This window comes from Sorex fumeus, unplaced genomic scaffold (genome assembly GCF_029834395.1).
Source record: "Sorex fumeus unplaced genomic scaffold, SorFum_2.1 ptg000054l, whole genome shotgun sequence".
Classification (NCBI taxonomy): Eukaryota; Metazoa; Chordata; class Mammalia; order Eulipotyphla; family Soricidae; genus Sorex; species Sorex fumeus.
In genome coordinates, this window is record NW_026606111.1 from 29,361,425 (window position 1) to 29,385,268 (window position 23,844).

Sequence of the window (23,844 nt, forward strand, 5' to 3'; positions counted from 1 at the left end):
CACAGCCTTTATTTCAACAGCTCAAATATATAAATTATCTTTCTAAAACAGGAATCATTTTCTGCCTTCAGCAGAAATTAAAAATAAGTACTCTTTTTTCCCATGGTGTCTCTTAGTGTTTTCAACTATTTATTTTATGCAAGACTTCCCAAACATCCTGTTTATTCTCTAAGTATATTCACTCTTTCCTGGTTTAGAGCTAAAGCACTAGTACCTCACAATTCCTTTCTCCCTTTGTGGAAAAAACTTGGTCCTACTAGTTGACTCCATAAATCAAGATCTGTAACTTCCCTAGTTCTCACCTCTCACACATGAAAAATGAGAAAATTTACTGCTATTGAGATAGTATTTGTCATGTAATTATGCCTAAAATTATAAAATACAAGACCCAAATGAAGTCAAGAATAACAAGAATCAGTGAAGCATTGTAAATTCAGCATTATTGGACAATGGTAGCAACATAGTAGTTAATATAACTCTTATCAAATATTTATCAAGAATTCTAATTTTTTTAATAATCCTTTTAAGATTAAATGAAAAAGCCTCAAACAAAATAAATGCTTTATGAATATACTAGATTATTCAAAATGACCAAACAGAAGATCATATTTCTACACAGTAATATATGTAAGAATATGATGTAGCAATAAAAAAATACTTCAAGAAACTATGTGTGTGTGTGTGTATATATAATATATGTATATATATATATTCTTGCCTTAGCTAACGTCATATTTTTTTTATTTAGACAAGGAGCATATGCGATAGCCTAGCAGTCCACCTAACTAACCTCTCTTGCTTCTGACTAGATAGTTGAAATGAACTGCTTCAATGAGGTGCTTCTATCTGAAAAAATAGGTAAAAGTGATCAGACACAGGAGGCAGGATCAAGATCTAGGTTAGATTAAGTCATGTTCTCTGACTTAGCTCTTATCAAGATGGTGCTCTATCTTAGTGATTAGATTGGTACAGAATACCTACTCAACCACTAAGAAACTACTACCATGACTCCTCCCATTTTGTGTCACTTCTCTGAAAAGATTCTTGAAGAAAAGAAAATGTAAGATAATCAAATATATCTTTATACCTAGTTGTACAATTAGAACAATACCTAACTGTTAATTAAAACAATATTGAAGATGATGACAAGACAAAAGTGGCATATAAGCGGCATATAGAAGCAACTTAAAACTTCATTTAAAAATTTAACATAAAAATATTTAAAATATGCATGTTAGTTTTTAAATACTTCAAAAAACCCTTTTTTTTGTTTTTTTGGGCCACATCTAGTGATGGTCAGAGCTTACTCCTGGTTCTGTGCTCAGGGATTACTCCTGGTGGAGCCTGGGTCCACACGGGGATTGAACCCAGGCTGCTTGTGTGCATGGAAATGCCCTAGCCACTATACTTCTGTATGTCCCTAAAACTATACTTAAAAAAAGTGATAATTACAACACTTTTAAAAGCACATTTTTTTTTACTTTGGCATCATGTTGCAGTGAGTCTTTGCTTCCCTAATTCTCAATTGAGACACAGAGGTACAGATTAGTAAATCTAGTATTCATTCACTTTAAATAGACTTCCTCAGGATCAAACAACCAGTTAATTTGTAAGTTTTAGAATATTCATAATTAGAAATCATTTTCAGTTCTCAAATACTAGTACCAAACCATAAGAATAGCATCAGGAACCAAGATCATACACATAATAATTACTCAGTAACTCAAAGGAAACATAATTTTGATTACCTGGGTTTCTCTGGTACATCAGAAGGATTACTGCAAAATGGTTCCTGGTAAACTGTTTCTGAAAGATCATGATCCAGCAAAGTTGCCATAATTTCTTCCCTACTTGGTGGAGACATAAGTGGTTTCAGAATGTGAGCGGTTCGAGGAGCAAAGCTGCCATTTTTAGACTGCGAGGGAGAGTTGGTAGACCTTGGTGAGCTATCAGGAGTTGGTGTCAATATATCATTGTTTCTTGAAACATACAATTCTAAATCTTCAGAGGCTGCATCCAAAAGTTCTCCATCAGGAGAAGATAGTATTGTAGTAAAAGAGGTATTGACTGAGTCAAGAGGCTGTCCCATTTCTTTTCTGTTACGACCTTGAATCCAGTCTGAACTGCTGGGCTGTGAGAGGTTAAGAAACACTTCTTTGCTTACTGAACTCCTACTTAATCTAGACTTTTCATTTAGACAGTCCTCTGCCTGTTGGATACAGAAAGAATCCATTATTGAATTAGACCGAGTTGTCAGAGCATGAAAGTTATTTTTCCACTGGCTGTGACGATGATTCTCACTACTATCTATGGATGATTTCTCAAATAGTTCAGGACTTAGAGTACCAGATCTAATCCATGAGGTTGAGTCTGAGGCACGATGTTTATCTTCATCGCACTTCTGGTTATCATGACTTAAAAACTCACTTTTTTCTATAGTCTGTCCTGGGAAAAGATCCTGAGTTGCATCACTTAGGAACTTCTGAGGCAAATTTTGATCAGCTGGGACAAACTGACTTCCAGAATAAAAAGTACAGAAGCCAGTTTGACCTATTGCATTAATATCAAAATTATAATTGTGATCAGGAGATAAGCTATCTTCAAGTGAGTAGCAACTCTCAAAACCTGGATCTGAAATAAAGATGGGACTATCATCAGATAAGGAATTATCTAACTGGCCAGAATTTTGTAAATTTCCAGAGTCTACTTTAATAAGTTTGGGAATTTTTTCTTTAGGTTTTGTACTTCTGGGAGTTCGAGGTTTTCTTGGAGATGTTACTGATCGCATTCGCTTAACTGTTTTATTTTGTTCGAGGGAACCAGTAATGTTTTTGTTTGGTTGATGTTTATTAGAAAGTTGGTCTTGCATAATAACTGAATTTTGTGCTTTCTGCTGTCTTTTTTGTAATAATTCTTTAAGAACTGCCAGTCCAGACTGTCCTTCACCAAATGTTGCAGGTGCTGACAGATTTTGATTTTTACACTGAGAAAGTGCTTTGGTTTGAGAAATTGCTTCTGACAACGACCTTTGTTTTATCCTTTCAGGTTTAAAATTTGACATGTCTAAAATAAAGCCTCGTTGCTTTTGTTCCCATGCTATTTGTTTGATTGGACTTCTCAAGGAAGTTACAAAGCAATTATTAGGTATTTGGCTTTCCTCTGAAGCTGTGTTTCCTGGAGAACAAGTTTCATTGTGCTTTGACTGTTCTGCCACGCACACAATCTGCTGCTGACTGTCCTTACAATGCAAAAAATTCGGAGTGTATGCCTGATCTGGCTTTGATTCTAGAGAATTACGATATTCATTTAATTTTCCAACAGACAAAAAGTTTTTTTGTATATTTGCATTCTCTTCTGTCTTTGGAGACATTATACCCGAAGTTATTTGTGTATTTTGTGCTACCTGAGACAAATGGTTGGAAATGTCAAATATGTTTTTTTGAATTAAGGGTGATTCCTTTATGGTGAACATAGCACTTTGATTATGAGACCTTGGAACATTAATTTTTGAGATTCCAGGTCCCAGAGAATTACAAACAACTGATGAATGCAAATCATCTCGTGAACTAGGGAATGTTTGTAAATCTACAGGCTTCTTGCTTTCTAAGAAGGAAGAAAAGCAGCTTGATAAATTCTGTTGTGCGTGAATCCCAGTGGATAGGGAAACAGAAAGGGGATGATCTGTAGCAGAACCACTTATTGACATATCTTTCTGTTTAAAAAGTAGCTGAGGGCTTCCGGAATTATTTGAAGAGTCAGATACCTTCTGATGTTTCAGCACAAATTTAACTTCAGCCTCAGACTGAGGTTTAATTTTTTCATCCTTAAGTGTAAAGTGCTTTCTTGATGTATCTTTCTCATTTGGTTTCTGTTTCTGTTTTGCTCTTGGTTTCTTTTTTCTATCATCAACTTGCTTATTTGTCTGATTTCGTTTATTTCTCTTCTTAGTAACAACAGAAGAATTAACCAGTTTTGTTTTTGCTTTCTTAACCTGTGATCTTGCTCGACTATTTTTTTCTATATGGGAATTAACAGTCCTGCTGTTATATGCATTAGGACCCTTAAAAAGCATTGCTTCTTTATCTGCAGCAGCCATAATTTCTTCAGCTCTTGGGTCAGTGGGAGACCAACAGCGAGGGGGAGAAGAATTTATAGGACTTGTGCTTCTTTCAGAAAGAAAACCTAGTTTAGACATAACATCACTATAATTCAAGTCACAGTCTTCGGTTTCAGCATTGTAAGATGGTGAGGGAGGAGAAAGAATAGCATGAGACCGTTTTTTCCGGAAAGACAAAGTTCGTTTAATATTTTCGCTATTTGTCCTTTGTTGCTTACCAGTTTTTTTCTTAGCAGATTTATGTTTTGATTTTCTTCTGTGACTTTTCTTTGGTGTTAATGGATAAATGGGGTATTTGGTTGCAGGGGAGTCAGGAACTTTTGGCCAAAAATCTTTCAAAGGTGCAAGCTTTTTATATAGTTCCATTTTTTCCTCTGTTAATATCACTTGTTTTTCTTTAGAGTCTATTTTTCCTAGCTTAACAAGCATATTTTTTCTCCCTCTAAATCTATTAATAATAATATACTTTATGATGACAGGAGGCAACTTTTTAGACATTTTTCTTCGTTTTCGAGACTTAAGAGTTCCATCTAAACTTTCACCAATTTCCATGGGATGAGGTAGGCTAATTTTTGAGTTGTGTGTTACAAAACTTGACTCACTATCTTCAGTCTCATAATTTACTTTCCGTTTGGCTCTAAGTGTATATTTATTTCCATACAATCCAAAAGACTGCTCCGTTTCTAAGGTTCCATCTACAAAATGACAATCCATAAAACTGTCTGTAGGTGTTTTATTTTCAAAAGCTCGAGTAACCTTAATTAAATCATTGGCCAATACATTATCCCTCTCAGGATTACTATTACAAGGATTATTCTGTATACAATTATCTTTTGGGGATCCAGTTTCACTACTTTTTGCAGAAGTCTCTTGATGACTTCCAGGTTTCTTTTTATTCAACTTTAACCTTGACTGTTTATTGCCAGATTGTAGTTTATATGTGACAGGAGAAAGTTTCTGTGGTCTACTGAGACAATTAGAAAGAACAACACTGGGAAAAAACATATAATGTGCCGCTTGTTGGCTGAGGCTTGGCTTTTCTGTTTTATGTTCTTGAAATTCTTCATATCTAATTTTAAGTTTATTTCGTCCACTTTCATCAGCAATGTTATCAAGAGATTGTACCATAGTTCTATTCTCCCCTGAACACGATAACAATTCACCATTTTCAGTTAATGATGAGGAGAATAAGCTATTTAAAGATGTGCTGTTTCCTTTTTCATTTCCTTCAGAGGATAATTTATTTTTCGGATGACTGACATCAGAAAAATTGAAAGAAGTTTTGTTCAATGTATTTTCGCTAGTGTAACGGTTTATATGTATAAAAGGGGCATCCTTATCAACTTTTCTAATGTTTGTATACTTTCTACTTGGTGCTTGTCTTGTAACAGAAGGTATGTCTTCTTCATAATCAAAAATACTACTTTCACAAGATGATACTGGAAGAGTATCTTTCTTAAAACTTTCTTTATGAGAGTTTTCTAGATGCATGGTACTGCCTAAAGATCCAGGGTATTTCATAGAGTAAGTGCTTTCATTTGTGAAAGAAGAAACTGAACGATCTAAACTTTTTTCTACATTGTTTGGCTGTGAAAGATCTTCAATTATATCTTCATTATTCAAAACATGAGAAGAAAGGGCACTTGTGTGTTTACACTGAAAGGTAATCTTAGCAGAAGATGGGGGTTCTAATGTAGCAGCATCCTTGTGAAAGATGGAAGGTTTTACTGAGAGTTTGCTTGTTGCAATCACAGACGAATGAGTTCTTGAATTTTCGTTGTTCAATGGATTGTCTGAAATGAGGGAAAAAGAATTTATTTAATTTTCAATATTAAGACTTCCCATGTGCTGCTCAGGTAACCTTGGGGCAATGGCAAAAATAATCAGTCAGTGCCCAAGTATGTGGCATTGCTGAATTCCACAGGGTTAGGACAATTAGGTCCCATTTTTTAATTTTAAAGATGTTTCCTTGGGCTGGTGCGATATTACAATGGGTAGAGCATTTGCCTTATAAGCAGCTGACCCAGGTTCAATACCCAGCATCTCATATGGTTCCCTGAGCACCATCAGAAATAATTCCTAAGTGCAGAGCCAGGACTAATCCCTGAGCGTCTCCAGGAGAGACCCAAAAAGACAATTTAAAAAAAAAAAAAAAGATTTTTTTTTATACGGGGCTATAGAAATCGTAGAAGATCTGCCTCATATTCTTCCCATGCACAGGAATCCACATTTAATCTTCTGTATCACATGGTAGTCCTGTAAGTATCACTTGGATGATCCTCAGCAGTAATGCCTCAATCAGTATCTTTAGGCCTGAACAGCCAGGGCTGAGTATTGCATGGAGTGGCCCCCACCCAAATATTTTCCCAAATCATAACATTATCATCATGTGGTAAACTAAGCCTGTATGTTAAAAAACAGTTCATTATCATTAGAACAAGTCAATCTAAGTAATCAAAAGTAAGTTTAACTAGTTATTAGTAGTTAATAACTGATTATTAGCTATTATGGTAAACATTTTTTAAATCAGAAAGATATTCAACAGTACTGCAAATCAGAGAGTGCCTAAAAAGAAAATAAGAGAGTAAGAGAGAGAGAAGTGTCTGCCATAGAGGCAGGCTTTTAGGGTGACGGGAGAAAAACTGGGGACTGGTTGGGTTATATGTGCACTGGTGAGAAATGGGTATTGGCACACTGTCTTACTTTTTCCAATTATGAATAACTCAATCATGAGTAACGGCATATCATGGTGATTCAATAATTAAAAAAAAGAAATTTAGTGTCTTTTGGGCTAAAATATGGGAAACACTATTATTTTGGAAGATTTTAACAAAATAATATGCCTCTTTGTATTATCACCTTCGATTATATTTTAATATGCTATCGAAATATTAACACAACAAACTGATTAAAGTTTTTTTTTTTATAGGCGCTTCACATGGTCCCAAGGGCCACTTTGGGCACTACCTGGCCCTGTAGAGTAAGCGTAAGTCTGGGATATGGGTGTTGTGAAGTAATGCTGCTGAGGACAGAAGTGCTGAGGCTAGGGCAGAAAGCATGCAGTGCTAAGGTTCTGTGTTCCATGAGTTCATGCCCTTTGAGCTATCCCAGCCCACGTTTATTAAGTTTTAAATTGAAAGCTATCCTCTTAGTAATGGAATGAACATCAAACAATCTACATTCTTTCAAAAGAGAAAATCAAAGAGGACAAAACGAAACAGGTATAAGCCCACTCAGGCAACTAATTAGTAACTAATTATGATTTAAAAACCAAATACATTTTTATTTCCTAAATAATAAAATATAAATGATCATGATCATCTTGTTCGTCAATTGCCTCAAGCAGGCACCAGTAACGTCTCCTTCGTCCTAGTCCTGAGATTCTAAAAAGTGCCACATTCAAGGCTCTTTCACGGTTAGGAGAATGAGATCCATCATTGTCACTGGTATTTGGCATATTGGTACGCCACAGGGAGTTTGTCAGACTCTGCCGTGTGAGCAGGTTACATTCAGTAGCCTGCAATATAAACATATATAAACAAAATATAAACAGAAGACTTAAATATAGTCTACTTACCACTATTTTCGTCTGCAGTTCCATCTAACTGAGGTATAGAAAGATTGGCTAGAAGCAAACTATTATTACTCCATTCCATTTCTTCTTCTGAAGAGGAATCATCTTCTTCAGAGCTTCTATGGGTATTTCTGCACAGTGATCTAAATGTTGAGATTAAAGAATGAGCATAATTTTTAAAAATCCATATAAATTTAAGTTAGTATAATTTAACTCAATAGTAGCAAAACAAACAAAAGATCTAGAATTATTTTTTTTTATTTTTTTTTTTGCTTTTCAGGTCACACCTGGCGATGCTCAGGGGTTACTCCTGGCTCTGCACTCAGGAATCACTCCTGGCAGTGCTCAGGGGACCATATGGGATGCTGGGAATAGAACCTGGGTTGGCCGCATGCAAGGCAAACACCCTACCCACTGTGCTCTCACTCCAGCCCCTAGAAATTTTAATATTAAAGCTCTGAAGCACTGTATGTAGCACTATCCTCCCGTTGTTCATCAATTTGCTCGAGCAGGTCCAGTAACGTCTCCATTATGAGACTTGTTGTTACTGTGTTTGTCATATTGAATACGTCAAAGGTATCTTGCAAGGCTTTGCTGTGAGGGCGAGATACTCTTGGTAGCTTGCTAGGCTGTCTGAGAGGGGTGGAGGAATCAAACCTGGCTTGGCCAGGAAGGCTGCACGCAAGGCAAATCCCCTACCACTGTGCTATCGCTCTTTTATTTTGTTTCACTATCAAGTCCCACATAAGTAGATTTTATATACAAACTAGACCAGTGTTTCTCAAACTTTTTCTGACCATGGCCCCTTCCAACCTTATTCTTTACTATGGCCACCTTGACCTATCAGTTGGCACCTAGTCTCATGCTGTTGCATCCCCAATTTACATATTGTCATGGGGGAGGGTTATATGGTTCTAGTTTGATAAACATTAAATGATAAAATCATTCCCATGTTCTGAGCTTCACAGTATCCTAGACTGCTATATCAAATCATGTTCTATTGGTCTTTCCATAATACAATCATTAGGAAATCTACATGAAACAGCTTGGAAAAGGACCCAGTAATTTCTAAAGAAGTATCATTCGAGTAGTCTCTATAAATTATATATATTCACTACATCCAATATAAATTGAACATAAGCTATAAAGAGAAAGGTAGGCAGAAAGCATTTAAGTGAGAACAAAGATAAAATAACAGGGATCAGAGAGAAGGAAAAGAGTAAAAGTCAGGTGTGTGGCATAGTACAGTGGGTAGTGCGCTTGCCTTGTACGTGGGCTAACCTGGGTTCAATCCCATATATTCCCCCAAGCACTGCCAGGAGTAAATACTGAGTGCAGATCCAGAAATAACACTTGAGCATCATAAGAGGTGAAAGGAGGGAAGGGGAGGGCAGAGGAGAGGAGGAGAGAGAAGGAAAGGGAGTGGAGGGAACAGGAGAGGAGAGAAGGGAAGTAGGGTTGAGTCAATCTATCATCTACAAAGTAGGGCTACTGAGGAATACAGATAAACTGAGAAATACAGTTTGTTACTCTTAGGATGAATTACTCTGATCTCATATTAACTTAAAAAATTTCAATACATTCCAGCTTGTAACCTTCCCTTCTATCTGATGGGCAAATTTCTATTCACACCCATTTTCTTTCTCTTATCTTGAAAATTAAAAAGTATTCCTTGATTATACATGGAATAATTTCTGCAGTAAGGCTTTTCCAAAACATATTCTGTTATAAAAATTCCTCTCTTAATAGCTGAATTACTAAATTTCATTCATCAACATTTTTTTCCTACCCACTGTAAAAAGCTTGTTTTTAAGCGCTGACACAAATATCTACCTTTACTTTTTTTTTTTTTTTTGCTTTTTGGGTCACACCCGGTGATGCTCAGGGGTTACTCCTAGTTATGCACTCAGGAATTACTCCTGGTGGTGCTCGGGGGACCATATGGGATGCTGGGAATCGAACCTGGGTTGGCCGCGTGCAAGGCAAATGCCCTACCTTTACATTCTCAGTATAACAGAGCTACTCTTTTACAAAGTAACCTTTTCCATTGTCAATGGCTCTTATCTGTAATTTTCTTCCTATATATACAAAAATCTTCCATTCCAACTGCTATGTATTATACTTATGTTTACCCTCTACAATCAGGTGTAAAATTTATACTGTTATCTACTATAACACCAATCTTCAATATTTGTCACAATTTCACTCCAATCTACCTGCAGTAGGTTACCAGCACTAGGTCACCCCAGGGAGGAAAGGGTGCTTTCCCAGAGACTCAGAAACAAACATTCATTATAAGAATTACAGACCCTAAATATAGGTTCTTCCATAATGAGAGTATGTTTCACACAGGTCTAACTAAACTTTAAGACCAGCAAACCCATTATATAAGTGGAACAGAAACAAATTAATTTTGTGAAAGTATATACCCACAGCATCACAGGTGACTCTGATAAGCAGTACTTTTCCAATATACTACTACTACAAATTAATTACTAAGTAAAAACTCATCATTATCTTTACCTAAACTTTTCAATATCAAGATTTATTTATTTATTTATTTGTCATATCTGGGGCTGGAGTGATAGCACAGTGGGTAGGGCATTTGCCTTGTACACGGCCAACCCGGGTTTGATTCCTCTGCCCTTCTTGGAGAGCCCAGCAGCTACCGAGAGTACTCCGTCCACATGGCAGAGCCTGGCAAGCTCCCGATGGTGTATTCGATATGCCAAAAAATAGTAACAACCAGTCTTACAATGAATACATTACTGGTGCCCGCTCGAGCAAATCAATGAACAACAGGAGGACAGTGCTACAGTGCTATATCATATCTGCCTGTGATCAGGGATCACTCCTGGTAGGCCCGAGGAACCATACGAAGTGCTATAAATTGAACTTGCGCTTACCATGTGCAAGACAAGTGCCCTACCCACTGTACTAGTGCTCTGGCGCTCAAGATTAAATTTTAAAAAGAAAAAACCTGGGGGTATGGTGCTACCAGCAGGTCAGTCTGTACCTCTGAGGCGAGTGCATCAGCAGCCTGATGGTGCCTTCAGACTTCTAGGTACCCCAAAATTGCTGCTATGCCTTTGATCAAACCCGAACAACCTGGGGCCAAGCTTACCAAAAAAGTAAATGGCCAAAAGTTAGGTATGTGGGAGACACACCCCCAAATGACCTCTGGCTCAGCTATATAATTGGAGGCAAGGCCTCTCTAGTTCCTTATCAAACTGTTTAATGGCCAGGATCCCAGAGACTCAGAAACAAATCTCGAAACCCAGCAGCTTTTGGCAGAGATGTGTTCAGTCTCTGCAGTAGGTTATCAGCACCGGGTCACCCCAGAAAGGAAAGGGTGCTGTCCCTTCACCTGCTCCCCCCTGGCGGCTTGGTGGCCACCATCCTCCAGAGACCATAGGACAGTCAGGTTTGGGCCCGCAGTGATGAGACACATGGGGCCTCACGGGATGGGAGTGAAGCCAGCCCTTTCCTCCCTGCCCCAACGCAACCCTGAGTTGCTTCCCACAAACGGCCTCTCTGGCTCCTGATCAAGTTGCTTAATGACCATGATCCCAGAGATTCAAAAACAAATCTCGGAACCCAGCAGCTTTTGGCAGAAATGTGTCTGGTCACCACAGTATGTTAATGGTGCGAGGGAATAGGTTTCGTGCCTTGGCCCGTTATCCCTGGCAGTGGCCACCATCCTCCAGAGGCCATTGGACAGTCAGGTTTGGGCCCGCAGTGACGAGACATGCGCGGCCTCATGGGATGGGGATGGAATGGGCCCTTTTCTCCCCGCCCAAACGAGACCCTGGGTTGCTGCCCACAAATGGCCTCTCTGGCTCCTGATCAGGCTGTTTAACAACCATGATCCCAGAGACTCTGGAAAAAATCTTGGAAACCAGCAGCTTTTGGCAGAAATGCGTCTGGTTCCCACAGTAGGTTATCGGTGCTGGGCCACCACAGGGGGGAAAATGGGGTGTCCCTCTGTCTGCTTCCCCTTGGCGACTCAGTGGTCGCCATCCTCCTGAGGCCACTGGTCAGGTTTGGGCCCGCAGTGACATGACATGCTGGGCCTCACAGGATGGGGGTGGAGCCGGTCCTTTCCTCCCCACCCCAACAAGACCCCGCGTCACCACCCACAAATGGCCTTTCTGGCTCCTGATCAAGCTGCTAAACGGCCATAATCCCAGAGACTCAGGAACAAATCTCAGAACCCAGCAGGCTTGGCAGAAATCCCTCCAAATTTAATTGTTAAAAAGTTTTTGTTTTCTTTTTGGGTCACACCCCACAGTGCACAGGGGTTACTCCTGGCTCATGCACTCAGGAATAACTCATGGCGGTGCTCAGGGGATCATATAGGATGCTGGAAATCGAACCCTGGTCAGCCGTGTGCAAGGCAAGCACCCTACCCGCTGTGCTCTCGCTCCAGCCCCATTAGCTGTTAAAAATTTTGGAATTCCAAAATCGTGCAGCCACTACAGCAGCTGCATGACATCATATGTTATTCATAATCAGCAACAGAAAACAAATTGTCTACTGTTGCCTTTTCGGCAGATCTGAATCTGAGTGATGGGGTAAAATCCCAAATAATAATGGTGGATCTGGTGTCAAAATATTGAATATAATCAAAGTAGAGAGAGAGTAATGTGGAAATCATCTGCCCCACAGGTACGGGGAGGGTATGGGATGAGGGGTATACTGGGGTTTTTGGTGGTGGAAAATGGGCACTGGTGAAGGGACAGTGTTTCATCATTGTATGACTGAGACTTAAACCCAAATGCTTTGTAACTGCTCTCACGGTGATTCAATAAATTAATTTATAAAAAGGAAAAAAAAAGTAAAGTGGAGTTCATGCCCAATTCAATCAGCCTAATGAGTGGCTGAATAAATAGCAATAAATAAATAAATGAAAAGAAAATAAAAACCTAACAAAACTTAAAGAAATTCTACTTGCCATTTCTTTAAGTTTTGTTGGAGCAAGCAATATAAAATAAAATTCTTATATGCCGGACAAGGGGGGAAGGCTCAGGGCTGGCAGGGACACTGGTGTGGTTTGTATTGGAATATTGTATGAATACTGTATGCCTGAAAGAACTCTAATATGAACAATTTTGTAAATCTTGGTGTCTTAATTAAAATATTAAAGTTATGGGCTGGAGCGATAGCTCAGCGGGTAGGGCGTTTGCCTTTCACACAGTTGGCCCGGCCGACCTGGGTTCAATTCCTCTGCCCCTCTCGGCAGAGCCTGGCAAGCTACCCGTGATGTATTCAATATGCCAAACACAGTAACAACAAGTCTCACAATGGAGAGTGATTAAAATTATAATTTTTTAAAAAGAAAATGAATAGCACTAAAAAATAAACTAAAAAAATAACAAAAAAAAAACAAAAAGGAAAAATGTAATAAAAAGATTCATTTTGGATTTTTTTCCCCTATCATCTGGGTATTTATCAGAACGCTTTGTTGATATTTTCATAGTGTGGTAACAGAAAGAATTCCATTCTCATTCTATGAGGAAGAAATCCCCAAACCTGCAAAATACTATTTCAAACTTTTTCCAAGTTTCACATATTGTTTCCTTTGTTGTGATAAATCAAAGACTCAGTTCCTTAACCATTAAGAATGGATTTTACCTAATCCAGATAGGATCAATATTTGATTTTCTTAAGATTTGATCTTCAACAGTGTCATAAAAATAAGTCTTTTGCTTATATTTCCTAATATGTTTTTAAAAATAGGAGCAGAGTGAAAGACTTTCATTTCTCTATAGGTATTCTATAAATCTGGGGGCATAAACTTTTAAATATTTTCATAAAATATCCTATTGGTAATGTTCCATCCACACAAACCTCTCTGGAACACAGATAATCCTTACTGATAAACAGATAATACTATGTTCTTATTTTAGTAATAAGCCACTTCTCACTTCTGAACTTCCGTAAATTTGCAATTTCAGTCTTACATGCATCCCCTAATGCATAAGGTCATGCATCCCTTCATGATATTTTGGCAATAATGGACTGTACACATAATAGTGGTTCCAATATGCCATATTATATAGTTGAGGTGTACAGTAAATGATAAATTATACCATCTAGACCTGTGTAATAATACTTTATGACATTCACATAATGATGATACTGCCTACTGATTTTTTTATAGACTATATCCTGTTCTCAAATAACATGATTGTGTTTGACTTGACATCCTTTATATTCCTGCTTGTTGTTAAAAGCTGTCAGTCATCACTCCCTGTCTTCTTTCCTTTTTGGGAAAGGCAGTGTAGAAAACTACTACAAGAAATTTTAATTTTGTTTCTTATATTAGTTTTCTACACTGTCTTTCCTATAACAGAAGGAAAAAATGACCAATCCATGCCTCCAAAGAAAACTAAAGGGGCCTTGAGACTCCAAGGCCCCTTTACCACCTTCAGAAATTTTTACCACCTACTCGAGAGAGGGGACTTTGGAAAACCAGTTCTAGTGAGCTACTGGTTTTGTTCAGTGACGAGAGTTATGACCCATTTTCACTTTTCTCATTAAGCTCACAATATGTATTAACTTATATAGCCGCTGGCTGCATTAATGCTAATGATACAGGTGGTGTATGAGAAAGCATGTAGTCCCTACAAGCATGTACAACTTTAATACAACCCCAATCATGTTACTCATGCCACCCCTTAAACATATTCCTCTTCAGTTAGCACCTTAAAAACCTTTACCTACATTCATGTCTCATGTGTATCTATCTTATCTCCATAATAAATCTCTCTACTATTACCTACCCTGTCTTGTCCTTGAATTCTTTCTCCAACCAAGACAGAGAAATGAGGTACAGTGGGGTCCTGCCTCTACACCCCTTTTCCCAGTAGCAGTTCCACCACTTACCTCCTTAGGTAGTATCTTTGTGTAGGCCTTCATTACCATTTCTCTGAGATACTATGTCTTTTTTCGTCATGTTTCTTATTTTATTTTCGGGGGTGGTGGTCACACCCAGAAATTACTGGGATCATATGGGATGCTCGGGATCGAACCCAGGTCAGCTGCATGTAAGTATAGCCCTACCCACTATACTATCGAGCCAGCCCCAAAAAATACTTATGTCTTAACTTGTCTCCTTGCTTCCAGACCCACTCCCCTATAATATGGGTAGTAATTATGAGGACTTTGGATATATACATATATTTATACAAATATATACTGCATATACTTTATATGTATGTATGTAAGATATTTTTCTAATTCTCAATACTATATGTATTACTATAATTCTCAATACTATAATTATATGGAAGTAGTATCTTTTTCTGGATTATTCTAATGTGCCAATGCTAATGCAACAAATGCTAGCAAAACAGTTAATTAAAATAGTTAATGATAATTTTAAATATGAGGCCAAAAGATAGCTCAAAGGGCTAAGTGCATGCTTTGCATGCAGAAAGCCGAGGTCCAATACTGGCATTACCCCATAGAGTCTTTTGAGCATTATGGGGAGCAACTCCCAAGCACAGATCCATGAGAAGCCTCTGAACAACACTTGATGTTGCCCCAAACCAAAAAACTGAAAACAAAACAAAACCAAAAAGCACTCCAAAAGCTGAAATATATGAAGCTTATGAAAAAAATCTAAGTAATAGAAAACTAAATACAAGATAAATAAAAGCAAGTAAGGAAAGTACATGCAGAGTGGGAAAACATTAAGTAGACACTATGTTGTTTTATTTTTTTTCTTTTTGGGTCACACCCAGCGATGCACAGGGGTTACTCCTGGCTCTGCACTCAGGAATTACTACTGGCGGTGCTCAGAGGACCATATGGGATGCTGGCGATTGAACCCAGGTCGGCCGCGTGCAAGGCAAACACTGCCCCCTGTGCTATCGCTCTACCCCCAACACTATGTTTATAATAGTGGTAGGGCGTTTGCCTTGCACGCAGCCGGCCCGGCTGACCCGGGTTCGATTCCTCCGCCCCTCTTGGAGAGCCTGGCAAGCTACCGAGAGTATCTCGCCCTCACAGCAAAGCCTGGCAAGTTACCTGTGATGTATTTGATATGTCAAACACAGTAACAACAAGTTTCACAATGAAGACGTTACTGGACCTGCTCGAGCAAATTGATGAATAACGGGAGGACAGTGCTGCAACAACACACCAAGAGAATCTTATATTCTACTTTTTTACTTTTAATCTTCGGTAAGCAATTTAAGTTGAGCTGAGTATTTTTTCTACAAAATGGTAAAACATTAATATTAATATTTTAAAGATTCTGTTTCCTCTTAGAGACAGATGCTTACATATTGTTATGCATCAAATACATGCCATTTTGCATGTACTTTTCTAGTAGTTATTAAAAATTCTGCATAGTTAAATGAGAGAACCTGAAATATATATTCGCAATGGGGTCAGAGTGATAGTACAGTGTGTAGGGAGCCTGCCCTGCACACAACCAACCTGGGGTTGATCCCCAGCACCCCAGATGGTCCCTCGGGCCTGCCAAGTGATCCCTGAGCTCAGAGCTAGGAGTAAGCCCCAGCATTGCTATGGGTGACCAAAACAAAAAAACACAAAATATATCTACAATTAAAATGTAATCTGATTAGATTTGGAAAATTATGACTCAATATTAACCAATATTATTAATTATAATACTGCATTGTATATTTATTTCAAAAGATAAGAATTGATTTTCAGAATGTTATTTGCCCTTTAGGGTTTTTATTAACAAGAAATAAAGCCATGTCAGTTAGTCTAGGAACATACACAAGAGAAATGTCAGAAAAATTTAGATTTTGCAGTCCTTTTGGAGAGTCACCTTTATTCATAAAGATGTATTGTGACATACAGCCCTAAAACCATATAAAAGAAGTTTCATTACACACTTGAAAATGCTTTTTTATTGGTTATTATCAACTTAGATGAATCATTCATTATCTTCCCAAGATCAATGGGTTTCTAAACGAAATTCATTAAGTCACTTGATGACTGAAGTGGTAACAGCAAATACCTAGCATATGTAAAACCCTGAATGTGATCTCCTATACTACATGACCCCTCACTCATATCCTGAATTGTTAAGTAGAAAAACTAAAATTTTAATTTATATAGAAAAGAATACTGAATTTATGGATTAACCAATTTCACATTTCAACGACCGAATGCGGTTGAAAAATTCAACTATACTTTAGAAGTTTTATCACTGCCTATAGATATTTAAAGAACTCAGTATTTCACACCCAGAGGCTAATTTTTTCTATATAAAATACCAACAGTTGAGGGTAAACTCAAACCGATCATGCTCACCAGACACTTATATAGAAAACCAGAATATCATCTTATTCATTTAATTTTTTTTTTTTTTACTCTTTTGGGTCACACCCAGCAATGCACTGGGGTTACTCCTGGCTCTTCACTCAGGAATTACTCCTGGCGGTGCTTGGGGGACCATATGGGATGCTGGGAATCAAACTCAGGTCAGCTTCATGCAAGGCAAACGCCCTACCCACTGTGCTATCGCTCCAGCCCCTTATTCATTTAATTTTGAAAGGTGAACCAGAATACTAGTACCTGCTTCTGAGACTCATTCACTTCATCTATTTTAACATTTAATTCCTTCAGTTTAACCAGACCTAGAAACCTTTTGTCTTCAAGCTGACTTTGTAATTACTGCTCTGATTCTAACAGTATAACTCCCTGTTAAAGATGGTATTCCTTTTGGGGCTGAAGCAATAGCATAGCAGGTAGGGTATTGGTCTTGCATGCAGCCAATCTGGGTTCAATTCTCGGCATCCCATATGGTCCTCCAGGTACCATCAGGAGTAATTCCTGAGTGCAGAGCCAGGAGTAAATCCTGAGCATTGCCAAATGTACTCCAATTAGTCAAAAAGCAAAAGTGGGGGGGAAAAAAAGGATAGTACTCCTTTTCCCCAAGTTTGGAGATAATAAAGCACTTCAATTTAGCCCATTTATCACTTACTTACAAGTATCAATACTGAATATATAAATAGAGTTTTTAAAAATTAGGCTTAATCTTTTTAAATTTAGCATTTAGCAAACTGGCTTTTATTTGTAATTTGAAATTTATGCTACATGAAAACACTCTTCTTAAAAGGGATATTTAAAAAAGTCAAGTTAATTTATATTATGAGTAATAGTAAATAATATCTAATTAAAGAACAGGATAAAAAATGAAATTATTAGAGTAACTGAAATAACCAAAAAGTTACCTCTTTTTGGCACAATGCTCTTCAATATTGCTGTCCCATCTCTGAGACATCACCAAACTTAGCTCCATTTCCTCTTTTTCAATTTGTGGTTCATTTTCTTCATCATCACTATTTTGGGGATTTTTAGTGTGTCCAAAGGAATGACATGGCGATGGCATCCTATTTCTTTCCCCCTGATATCCATCACTTTCCAAACCAGCAAGAAGACGTACCAGAGCCTCATCGGGACTACTGTCCACTATAAAACAAATGAGGCATCATTTACAATAACTTAAGTTTTCTAAATAACACAACAATTTAGATCAATTACAAAACAAAAATGCCACTAACTTGACACATGTTAAAAGAAAACAAATGGTACAAAACCTTAGATATACATGTGACTCTTCCATCAAAGTTATGATTTGTGGACTGTGTATATTAAAATTATTTCCAAATCTTGTTAGAAAGATTCCTAGAGCTGCAGGAGGTAAGGTGGTTGTCTTTCATGCAACTACCCCCAAAACTGAATCCTCAGCACCACATTCGGTTTTCTGACTACCACCAGAAGTGATTTCTGAGTACAGAGCCAGGTGTACGCCTCAAGCACCACTGGATGTAGTCGCCAAACAAAAATTAGATAAAATAAATAAGGTTCCAGGCCCAAATAATTATCTATTGAATCAGAACTTTGAAAATATAGCTCAAGAATTAACATATCCACATTCTTACTGCACAAATTAAGCTTGAGGATTACTAAATAATTATAGTCACAAGTGTTCAACATAAATAAGAGGTATATAAAATACAAAATAAAGCTAACGAAGTACCTTAAGAAATATATACATTTATATACATTTATATAAATATTATTTATATATTATCTATATATATACCAGATCTCTCACTTAAGCCTTTATTCAACTATATTCAAAAAGAAACTGTAGTTTAAAAAACATAAGAATTTTAAAATAGTTAATGACGTTACATAAAAGACCATTATATGAAAACCATAATGAAATACCATGCCATATGTATTAAAGTTGCTAAAATAAGAAACAGATAAAAATTTATTCAAATAAGCTTTGGAAGAAAGCTTGGAACCTTCATACATTGCTCTTCATATTATAACGTGGTAACAGCTGCATTGGAAAAAATTTTGGCAATTTCTCAAAATGTTAAACAAAGATTTACCATATGACCCAGAAATTCTACTTCAAGGTATATTTTTTAAGAGAATTGAAAACATATGTCTACACAAAAATCCTACACATAAATAATCAGAGCAGCTCTATTAGTCCTGATAGCAAAAAATGTAGAAATTGCTCAAATATCCATCAACTGAAGAATGGATAAAGTACAGCATATTTATATGATCGAACATTATTTATTATAAGAAAGCACCAAAACATCTTAAACATGGGTATACCTTGTAAACACCTAAGTAAAAGAAGCCAAACATAGAAGGTGATACATTTCCATTAACATGAAATTTTCGATGGGTAAATACAGAAAATGATAAAATAGGTTAGTGGCTGCTGGAGGCTGGGGAGAATGAAAAGCAAGTATTAATCAAGTAAGAAGTTCCTTTTTTTGTTTGTTTTTGGGCCATACACACCGATGCTCAGAGGTTACTCTTAGCTCTGCACTCAGGAATTACTTCTGGAGGTGCTGGGGGGCCCATATGGAATGCCTGGGATTGAACCCAGGTCAGCTGTGTACAAAGCAAGCACCCTACTCTCTAGACTATTGATCTGGCCCAGTAATTTCTTTTTTGAAGTGCTCAAAATTTCTTGGGTTTAAATGGCAGCAGGACTCTGAATGTTTGTTATAATGTAGCAAAACCTTTTTTTCTGTATAAAGTAAGCCCCATTTACTTAAGCTTTGTGTTTCCTCAATTGACACCAGAGAAATTGGCTTAATCAAACTATAACATAAATGGCAAATTAATATTTGTATTAAGTGGTTTGGCAAAAAAAAATTGAAAAGTATGTATTTTTAACCTAGATTTGCAATGTATTTTTCTTGTCATAAACTAATACAATTAGCAAATTATTTATATTTGGTTCCCAGATCTCTGATTAACCATGAAGCAGTAATTTAGCAACCTAAGGCAAAGTAAAACCGTACCTGCTGCTAATACATATTTGTCCCATGTAATAAAATAAGAGTATGCCTCATTCTCTATCCCCTCTTTCAATTCCTTAACGTTTACTATGACCTCCTCTTTGGCTATTTTTCATAATCAGAATTAACATATGTATACATATTTATGAAGGTGAAACAAATATATTATTAATTTCAAATTATATGGTTGGAGAGCTGGCTTGGGGGGTCACATATCTTGGTATTCGGGAGTTATTCCAGACTCTGTGGTCAGGGATCACCCCTGAAGGGACTTGGGGTGCCAGGGATCAAATCCAGTCAGCCATATGCAAGGCCTTACTCATTGTACTATCTCCCTGGTTCCTCAAATTAAATTTGTTTTCTTTATTCTCTTTTATTGGAGGGTGTGGGGATACACACATCCAGCAGTGCTTAGGGCCTACTTCTGGCTCTGCACTCAGGGATCATCCACCAGTTCCCTGGTGGAGCTCCTGGGACCATATGTGGTGCTGGGGGTGAACCTGAGTTCAATGCAAGGCAAGTACCCTACCCTCTGTACTATTATTGCTCTGGCACTCAAATTAAATTTTTAATATGGTGATTGAGTCAATTCTTCCTGCTTATGCCAGCAGGACTGTTCTACTGTACAAGAAGGGAGACATCCACGACATTGGCAACTATCGCCCGATCTGCCTGTTGTCTGTTGTCTACAAGCTGTTCACTCGAGTCATCCTGAATAGGACTGGCAGAACACTAGATGAAGGCCAACCATGCGAGCAAGCCGGTTTCCGAAAAAGATTCAGCACAATCAATCATATCCACACGATAATCAAGCTCATTGAGGTTTCTTGGGAGTTCAAGATGCCGCTCTCTCTAATGTTCATTGATTCAAAGAAGGCCTTGATTCTGTTGAGACTGAAGTGGTCATCGAGGCCTTAGCCACACAGGGCACTCAAACTCAATACATCAGGATCCTCCGTGAGCTGTACTGCGGATTCACTACCAAGATCTCACCATTCTACAGGAAGGTGATCATTGACGTCAAGAGAAGGGTTCGGCAGGGTGATACCATTTTACCAAAACTCTTCAGTGCCACCCTCGAGAATGTCATGCGACGACTGGAATGGAAAAGAATGGGAGCGAAGATAGATGGTTGGCAACTACACCACCTCCACTTTGCTGATGACATCATTCTAATAACACCAAACATGGTTTATTAGAATGGTTTATTAGACATCATTCTAATAACACCAAGTGGCACAAATGCTGGCCGACTTTGACCGTGAGTGTGGAAAGGTAGGACTACAGCTGAATCTTACAAAGACAATGTTTATGAGAAACAGCCTCGTTCCTGATGCCCCATTTGCTCTCAACGGAACGACCATCTCCGAATGCAACAGCTATGTGTACCTAGGTCAAGAAGTCAACATGAGAAATGACCTGGCACCTGAGTTACGCAGGAGGAAGAGAGCGGCTTGGAATGTCTTCAAGAGCGTCGAAGAAATAGCTAAGAGGACAAAGATCCTCTGGCTCCAGCACATCTCTTCGATTCCACTATTCTTCCTGCATTAACATACGCCTCAGAGACCTGGGCCCTGTGAAAACATGATGAGTCTCCCAAAGAGGAATCAAAAGAGCTATGCTTGGAGTAGCACGCTTCACTCAAATGAGAGAAAGAATCTGGAATTCCGACCTCTGTCGATGATCAAGAATCAGGGATGCTGTCTCGTTTGCCAAGACGTCGAAAATCAGATGGGCTGGACACGTAATGAGATTTGGAGACAGCCGCTGGACTAGAGCCATTACTGAATGCATTCCACAGGACGTCAAAAGATCGTGTGGCCGCCTACCTATGAGATGGTCAGACTTTTTCGTCAAAACCCTGAACGACTGGTTTGAGGCTCTTTGTGTTCCTAGAATGAGCAGGTGCTTTGGGCTATATTAGCACGCAACAGGGATGAATGGAGACGTTACTGGCGCCTGCTCGAGCAGATCGATGAGTAATGGGATGTCAAGTGACCAAGTGATGCCACAATTTAAAAAAGAATAAAGTTCCCTTCTCCTGTTTGTTTCTAATATATAACTATGTCCAACAATTTTAGTTACTGCCTACAGTCAGTCAATTTATGTTCCACTGAAGTGAAAATGCAGGCGAGACAGAACATTACAGCAAGTGAGGATTGAATCTGATGCTCTGGCTTCATTTCACAAAGTAAGAATGAAAGAAACATAAAATCACTATACCCAGCAACTGGAAATGACATTCAAGATTTTATAAAATGAAATTTTAAGTACATTTCTGAAAAAAATTTCAATAATTTAAACAAAATTATTGAAATGAAACTTAGCCATTATTGAAATGGCTTATGATGATAATGAGAATGTGTTCAGGCATATGCAGATGTAAGAATAAACATTTACGGCAGCCAAAATTAATGGTTTGAAAGGTATTATTCAAAGAAATCTCCAGTACTCACCAAGAAACAATTGTAATATTTAATTAATGTACTTAACTTTGGAAAATTTTAATTCAAATAAATGTACTTGCCTCTTAATATGATTTCCTTCAAGTAAAAAAAATCCTTCATTTTTATATTATCTATTGAACATGCAACATAACCTCTTCAGGTCAAAGAGAAATACTCAGCACACGCATACTTTATTAATTTAAAATACTGAGTATTTATGGAAGCAGTGTTACTTACAGAAAGCAGGTGACTCACTCAGTCTTTGGGTCAAAGGCTGAAAACTCTGACTATTTTCCATGAGGTTTAAAATTGCTTCTTCATTAATAAGAGCTTCTTCCACTTTGTGTCCAGTATGACCTTAAGATGACAAAGAACATAAAAACATTAGTGCAATGAAATTCACTTTTTAGAAATTCTATGAATTAGGGAAATACTGCAATGTAAGCCTTTTTAAAACTTTAAAATGTAGGAACCAAAGAGATGGCTCAAAGGAATGAAGCTCATGCATAGTATACAGAGCCCAGAGTTTAATCTACAACACAGCACAGTTACCTGATCCCCTCCACCCATACACTGCTGGACCCATACAGCACTACATTTCTGGGAGAGAACCTTGGAGCTCCTGAGTATTGCTGAGAAGCACCCTACCACCAACTTTTAAGAGTCTAAAATGTCAGTAAATACATGTTGAATAAGGATGTAATAAAGTTAAGAATATACAACCAATCACACAGAGATGAGTCACCAGATGTATGCATCTTCGTCTTGTGAATCCTACCAAGTTTACAGATAGCTATATTACTATGATAAAAGTCAATGTGCATTAAATTACAGAGAAAATGAAAGATGAATTAAATCTTAATGGAGTAAAATTCTTTATTTGTTGGGGCTGGAGAGATAGCACAGCGGGTAAGGCCTTGCATGTGGCCGACCCGGGTTCGATTCCCAGCATCCCATATGGTCCCCTGAGCACCGCCAGGAGTAACTCCTGAGTGCAGAGCCAGGAGTAACCCCTGAGCATCACCAGGTGTGACCCAAAAAGCAAAAAAAAAAAAAAATAAACTTTATTCGCTCTAGTTAAAAAATTTCATTTTAATATTAATTGTATTTTTCATAAATACAACTTAGATCTCCAAGCCTGCTAGGATCGGGACTGGACCTCCTTCACGTAGATCCCCCATCTTCCAGTATGTAGGCGTTACACCCACCAACTGCCCCTGGTGCCGTGTAATCCCATCAACGGCCAGGACCAGAGACTATAAAACCCAGCTTCTGGAAGAGAACAGTGCAGAGTCTCCTGCGTGTGCGCCTGGCTGTCCTCACCAGGGCCCCTTGGAAGAGGGCGGGTTGAGTTTCCCTCCTCACCCCGAGCAGAGCCCT

The 23,844-nt window shown here is 38.0% G+C and overlaps 1 protein-coding gene across 4 annotated transcripts in view; it reads right to left on the minus strand.

Moving 5' to 3' along the window:
• The window catches only part of REV3L (REV3 like, DNA directed polymerase zeta catalytic subunit), a 199,786-nt gene that overhangs the window by 80,398 nt on the left and 95,544 nt on the right, over positions 1-23,844 (minus strand). For all 4 annotated transcript variants that reach the window (XR_008793971.1, XM_056125466.1, XM_056125465.1 and 1 more), the window contains exons 10-13: positions 22,702-22,821; positions 17,912-18,149; positions 7,695-7,834; positions 1,749-5,910 (exon numbers count right to left, since the gene is read on the minus strand). Coding sequence is in view for 3 of the 4 variants with exons in the window: in XM_056125466.1 (XP_055981441.1) it covers positions 1,749-5,910; positions 7,695-7,834; positions 17,912-18,149; positions 22,702-22,821 (4,660 nt within the window). In the remaining variant the exon portion in view is untranslated. The remainder of the gene's footprint in view (positions 1-1,748; positions 5,911-7,694; positions 7,835-17,911; positions 18,150-22,701; positions 22,822-23,844) is intronic.